The sequence below is a fragment of the Coenobita brevimanus genome, chromosome 40 (assembly GCF_032717465.1).
Source record: "Coenobita brevimanus isolate Jiangsu-jjx chromosome 40, ASM3271746v2, whole genome shotgun sequence".
Classification (NCBI taxonomy): Eukaryota; Metazoa; Arthropoda; class Malacostraca; order Decapoda; family Coenobitidae; genus Coenobita; species Coenobita brevimanus.
The window spans coordinates 19,406,104-19,412,800 of record NC_136993.1 but is presented as its reverse complement, the minus strand read 5'-3'; the positions used below and the strand labels follow the sequence as shown (position 1 = coordinate 19,412,800).

At 38.2% G+C, this 6,697-nt stretch overlaps 1 protein-coding gene across 1 annotated transcript; it reads left to right on the top strand.

Moving 5' to 3' along the window:
• Nucleotides 1-5,802: 5,802 nt before the first annotated feature.
• Nucleotides 5,803-6,435, top strand: LOC145396979 (general transcription factor II-I repeat domain-containing protein 2A-like). Its single transcript, XM_080270208.1, has one exon. The coding sequence runs from the start codon at nucleotides 5,803-5,805 to the stop codon at nucleotides 6,433-6,435; it is 633 nt and encodes a 210-aa protein (XP_080126334.1).
• Nucleotides 6,436-6,697: the final 262 nt, after the last annotated feature.

The following is a 6,697-nucleotide window of genomic DNA, read 5'->3' as shown; positions in this document are numbered from 1 at the left end:
ATCATCATCAAGTGGAGAATCACTATCTCCAGTGAAGGCATCCAGGGCGGATTGTATTTCGTCGTCTGAGAGACCTTTACGCGCCATGTCTGACCTGGGTCTCTGCTGACAGATGAGTGACCGAGACAAGGGCGAGCGCGGGTCACGCGGGGTCTGGGACGCTGCCTGCCCGGCGGCAGGTAGGGGAGGCTTGGGTAGGTGGGCGAATCGAAAATCTCGCACGAATTTTGAAAATTGTGGAAATTATGAACTTTGCAATTGCAGGACGTTAAAGTACGTTGACGGGATTGGCAGTGACAAAACGTGAGGACGTGGAAGAACGTCGACGGGACGCTGCGGGTTAAGGCCCAATCACAGGTGAGCTGCAATAACAATATGTTAAAACTTCTCTTGGTAGTTTTAAGGCTATGTAATTTCCTTAAAACGTGTCCTTTAAAAAAATGCCTAGAAATAATAGGATTTTGTTTGGTGAAAACCATGGGGAAGCAGGGATAACTGTATTCAACATAAATTCTATCACATTTCCAGTTCCATTCCATACTCCTGTTACAAGATCGGTTTAATTTTGGTTTGCAGGTGATTTTATGCTTACTCCCCAGAAATTTATGCTGAGGTTTGATGGTTATGTCATCAACGATTCCATCAAGGCATTCCATAATGGACTCTGGATGATGTTTGCTGCATACTATTGCCTAGGGATACAGTATACTTTAGATGCGGCTGCTGCGTTGGATTTTATTCAGAGGACAATTTCTGTCAAAATATCATGCAGTGTTATAGGGTAGTTTGGTTGCATGGTGCATATAGGCTGTGTTTGATTATCAAGCTTTTTTTTTTTTTTTTTTTTTTAAGAGCATTTGACCAAGTTGCCCATTTTAGGTTTGCCTCTCTCTTTTCAGCATATTTTTAAAAAATAAGACAACATATATTAACTGGTATGATTCATGATGTTGGAAAAAAAAATAACAATTTAGTATCTACTTGAGTTAGAGATATTGTATAATAATAAATGTGTTTCACTCACTCCACATACATCTAAACTCGCCTCTCTCCGCTCTTTCATAAAACCATATACCTCTTCTCCCAATCATTCATGCCATTTACATTAAGAGTTGCATCTCTAATCACCCATCCAAGTACTAACCAAGCAACGTTGGGTCTGGTTAGTACTTGGATGGGTGACCGCCTGGGAACACCAGATGCTGTTGGCATCCCTACGTGTCAAGTGGGGTTGGTGGAGGATTAGTGCCCCTCCCTGTAAAATCATTAACTCTAAGCCCTTGGCCACCCCGTTTGGGATACATGGCGTCTGGCAATGAATGAATGAATGATTTACTTTGATGGCCCCTCTGCCACCTCAATGCCCTATTCCTCCTCCTCCATGGGGGCACTAGCTGGTGGGAAGCCAGGTGCAGTTTTTTTCCCAGGACATAATATATAGATGTACAAGGGCCATCATTCAAGCTGTTATCAATTTTTCAGATGCCTAATGCTGATCAACCTTGACTAAGGAGTGAAGGAAAGAATGTAAAAAAAACACTATTCAGTCCACTTAAGTGTGTTGTTATTCATCAGAAATTTGGCAGATTTTGAGGTCAGTTATTAGTTTGTTCTGTCATGGATTAGTCGCATCTTCACACATGGATTATGCAAAATAAGGACCCAAGGAGTTCTTACAGTTGACCCCAACTGGTGAATCACTTTGGTATATGTGAATATTGAGATTCTGCTGGACTATACGATATATTTTTGTACGTATTGGAGTTGACAAGTTTCTACTCTATTTGCTATCGTGTACTGTAAGATCATTATCAACATCATTTTCCTTTCTTAAAACACGCCGGACATGTTGGAATACCTGTATGTAAAAATATGAACAGTACAGCACAAAATAAATGCTATAGGACTGTAATCAGAACTATGTGGACAGTCAAATTAAAATGATAATTGTGCACTAACCATCTTAAACATGTATGAATAGGTAGTTTAAAGTAAAAGTCCTAGTTCAGCAACAGCAAACAGTCTCATGGTTTTAATTTTGTGATTAATTTGAGTCCAGCTGAAAAGTGGTTGCTCTTAAGCCATGGCTAGTCAACACCACAAATTTTGAGGACATACTCTACTTCAGTTTAATTTTATGCTCATCTCCCGATGATTATATACACAGCTTAAGGGAAATGTTTTGAACTGGAATGTTAAATAATCGGGTGGTAGCCCAAGCAAAATGAAAAGTAGGTAATTTGAGTGAAATGATTAATTCTCAGACACCCATAATTTGGTCTCAGTTGAGCAGAATCGTCTGGTGTTTATAGAATTTGAATACATACGCTGGAGCTGTCTCAGTCATGATCAGATTTAATTAAACATCCAGTGTGGCTTGGAGCTAATTTTGGCACAAGGCCTCCCTGGAGAGAGAGGAGTTCTGCATTATTATTATTTTTGTGCATAATAATGAGATAAATACGTTTAGTTTTGTATATAAAGAATTGCCAGGAGATATTATGGTGGTCTACATGATTATTATTATTATTATTATTATTATTATTATTATTATCATTATTATTATTTTGCATAAGAATGGGATAATTATGTTTAGTTAATGTGATACGATTACGTTTGAACAGAGCAAGAGTGCGCTATATGATTATTATTATTATACACACTAATGTGATATGTTTTGTTAATATGATATGTTTAGGTTTGAATATGGAACATTCCCAAGAGAGATTATGGTGCTGTATATGATTTTTACTTTTTTACACAAGAATGTGATATGTATACTGTAGTTTTGTATAACGCAGTACAGCGTTCCTATAAGAATAAGGTGTTCTACAGGATTTATTTTTGATGCATAATACTGTGATAAATAATATATTTAGTTTTGTCTGTATGCAGCAATCATAGTGCTTATGCAGCAACCATAGTGCTAAGGGAAGTGCCTTAATGAATGCCACTAATTACCTTCACAGTTGATGTGGTAGATAATTTTCATTTCATATTCCATTGAGTGTTTAAGAATGACTGGCATATTTTTCATACTTGTCCCACTTTTTTCGTTTATTTTTCATACTCAGTTGTCCCACATTTTTATCACAAGATAAATTAAGCACTGAACTGGTACTTCATGCCCATCCCTTATAGTATATGGACAAGGGCACAATATTATTTCCAGTGCTGCTGTTGTCCTAGTAGTTAAAGAGGTCTTTCCACTGACATCACTTCCCACTGGGTCAGTGTCTAAAACATCTCTTGTGATAGGTGGGGACGCCCATCATCTACTCACTCGATATAGTACTGCATTCGGGTGATTGTGCACTGAATGATAACGAAATGGTTTCTTGTAAACCAGGAAACCACCTACTACACTGGGTGGTAACCATATAAGGAAATGATGCCTGGTAGTTTAGTGAGTTAAGGTGCTACTGCCAGATTGCACCTACAGTATAAGGCTTTATATCTGAGTGATGGTTAGAATTATTTTCTCACTTAATGACACTTAGGGTGAGTGAGTGATCACCTTAAATGTCGGGATTGCGCAGCCTAGCCCTGTCCTAAGCCTGTATGCTCCTGATGGGGCAAAAAAAAGAAAAAAAGAAAAGAAATTGGATGATGGATGGGTTAAAGCTTTTGAACTTTAAGCAACATAGTGAATAAAGAGCTTGACTATTTTACTTTGAGTTTACACATTTTAAAAATTTATCATTTTCAGCTGTACCCCTAAGGACAAGCTGCATATATTATTACAAAATTAAGAGATGCACCTTCTAGCAAGTCCTAAGAGTCATTCAGATGACAAGAAGCCGCAATATTCATTATAATATATATTGTTTGGACACCCCAACCCCCACCCAACCATAAGTATGTCCTCCATACCAGCCATTTGTAGAGTTGCCCACTTCTTCCTTCATCTTTATCATTCGCTTTTTGTGTCTACTCTCCTCTCTTCTTGTTTTCTCCCACCCTTCCTATCAGAACAATTCTGGTAACTAATTCTTACGTTGTTTTTAGCTGATGACTGACCGCCAATTTAAAAAAATATATATATATATATATATATATATATATATATATATATATATATATATATATATATATATATATATATATATATATATATATATATATATATATATATATATATATATATATATATATATATATTGGGATTATAGTATACTTAATGCACAGTCTTGAAGGTGATTTTTATATTGAACGTGTTAAACCAAAGCCAAGGTTACAAGGGGTGGCTGAAAAGTTCGAACCCTTACCATGATATCCAGAAAGGAGGTGGGCCAGGCGAATGACACTTTGCATGCATGAAATATAACTTTTGATGGTCAACAGGAGATTTGTTTTCCTGGGGTTGCATTTATATCGGGATGAATAGCTGTGGGAGTAAAAGCAAATATCTGATCACACCACACGACAACCAGATATGTCCCTTTTCATGAATGTCTGCTACCTGCACACTATGAAGGAAGTCAACAATATGAGAACAAATATATACCCCTACTTGGTCATCAAAAGGGTTGAACTCATGCAGTCAAAATGTCCTCCGTGTGGCCCAGCACCTTGGCAAGGCTTAATACTTTTCAGCCAGCACTCCAGCACTCATTTAACAGCAAAAGTCTCTCTTTTTCTGTTGAACAAGATGGAGTGATGAAGATTGAGTATTCCAGTTGGATAATATTTTAATGTGTATCCGCATAAAGAAATATTCCTTTATGGCATCAGCCAGTGTTTAGAGTTTCTTTATGAAAGTAGAGAGTAAAATTATCAGAAATATTTCTACTAATTTTTCATGGGATCACAACTCTAATATTTTCACTGTTGAAACGAAATAAAGTTGAATGTTTGGCAGTTTATTTTTGAAATTATTGAATTATGGCATTAACACGAGTAATCAAAAATAATCATTCAAAATAATTTTTCTTAGCACAAACCTGGGGTTGGGGACCCTAGGCACGCATGCCAAACTTGGCACGCAACGTGCTATACTATGACACTTGACGTAATTCAGAAAGAAAATATTGAAAATACGAAGAGAGAGAGAGAGAGAGAGAGAGAGAGAGAGAGAGAGGTGGGCACAACCTTACTTACTAAATCAATTATAGGAAAAATAGATGTCCTTGTATAATAATTGATGTAGACAGGATTCATATACATGATTCAATGAGTTAACAATGAAACTATATGCTACCCTGAATGAGGTGTCAGCTAATACTGCCAGACGTTGATGAGTACGAGACAAGTTCGTGCTACCCAACTGGCGGTTGGTGACGCGTCATGTAGCTGCTCAGTCGCAACAAGTGTCGGAGATATGGTTACAATGGCTACTGCCAAGAAAGCCAAGCTTGATGTGCGCTCATTTCAGGCGTCACGGACAAACGACTTTGGATTTATCCAGCAGAATGATCGTGCTGTGTGTGCTTTCTGCTGTGAGAATGTTGTGTGCCGCACATCGAGCGTTAAGAGACGCTTTGAAAGAAAACATGAGAAAACTTTCACGGACAATGCAGACAAGGCTGAGGCTATTAAGAAAGCAGTATCCAGCTACGAAAAACAAAGCAGTGTGTTGAAGAGCCTGTGTGCTAGCAAAAATAATTTAACTGAAGCAAGTTACAAAGTAACTCTGTGTACTGCAAAACACGGAACTTTCGCTGATGGAGATTATATAAAAGTGCATTCCTGGACTGCTCTGAAGAGTTATTTCATGGCCTGTCAAATACAGTAAGAATATTATCATCTCAGGGATAAAAGACATGCCTGTCTGCTAGAACTGTGTAAAGGCGCATTTCTGAAATGTCTGCCAGTGTAAGTGAACAACAAACTGTTGCTTTAACAAACGCACCTGTGTTCAGCGTGGCCCTGGATGAAAGTGTGGATATAAATGACATTCCCCGGTTGGCTATCTTTGCCAGGTATTGTGACACAGAGATACACGAGGAGCTGTGCTGTTTTAAACCTATGCATGACACTACCAAGGGAGAGGATATAATGAAAACGTTCACTAACCATTTTGAGGATCGAGGTGTTGACATTAGGAAAATTTTTGCAGTTACAACGGATGGTGCTCCTGCTATGGTAGGAAAAAGCATGGACTTTACCAAGCTGCATGAGGGTAGAATTGGGCACCCCGTCCTGAAATTGCATTGCATCATTCACCAAGAAAACCTGTGTGCCAAGATTTCGAACTTTGAACCCAAGAATGTGATGGTTATTGTAACAAAAATAGTGAATTTTCTTGTTGCACGCTCTTCTCTTATACACAAGCAATTTCAGTCTTTTCTTGAAGAGGTGGAAAGTGCGTACAAAGATATACCCTTGCACAGCTGTGGGAAGGTTTTGGAGAGATTTGTGGAGTGCTTTGATGAAATTAAGATCTTTTTAACGGATAATGACCAAGCCTATCCTGAACTAGAGAACAGAGACTAGATTGTAAAACTTATGTTTCTCTCAGATATCACTTCATATCTCAACGGCCTCAGTCTTCGCTTCCAAGGAGCAGGACAGACTTTACTGGATCCATATGATACATGGACGGCATTTGTGGTAAAACTTGCCGTTTTCTCATTGTATATTAAAAATGGATCTTTTCGGTACTTCAGAAACTTGAAGAGCTTATCTGCAGTTCATTCTGTCAGCACTGCTGATACTGAAGTCTACATGCAGGAATTAGAGCCCGAGTTCTCAGTCA

What these genes read in the sequence shown, in the direction of transcription:
- LOC145396979 (XM_080270208.1), top strand. Translation starts at nt 5,803, where the DNA reads ATGTCTGCCAGTGTAAGTGAACAACAAACTGTTGCTTTAACAAACGCA.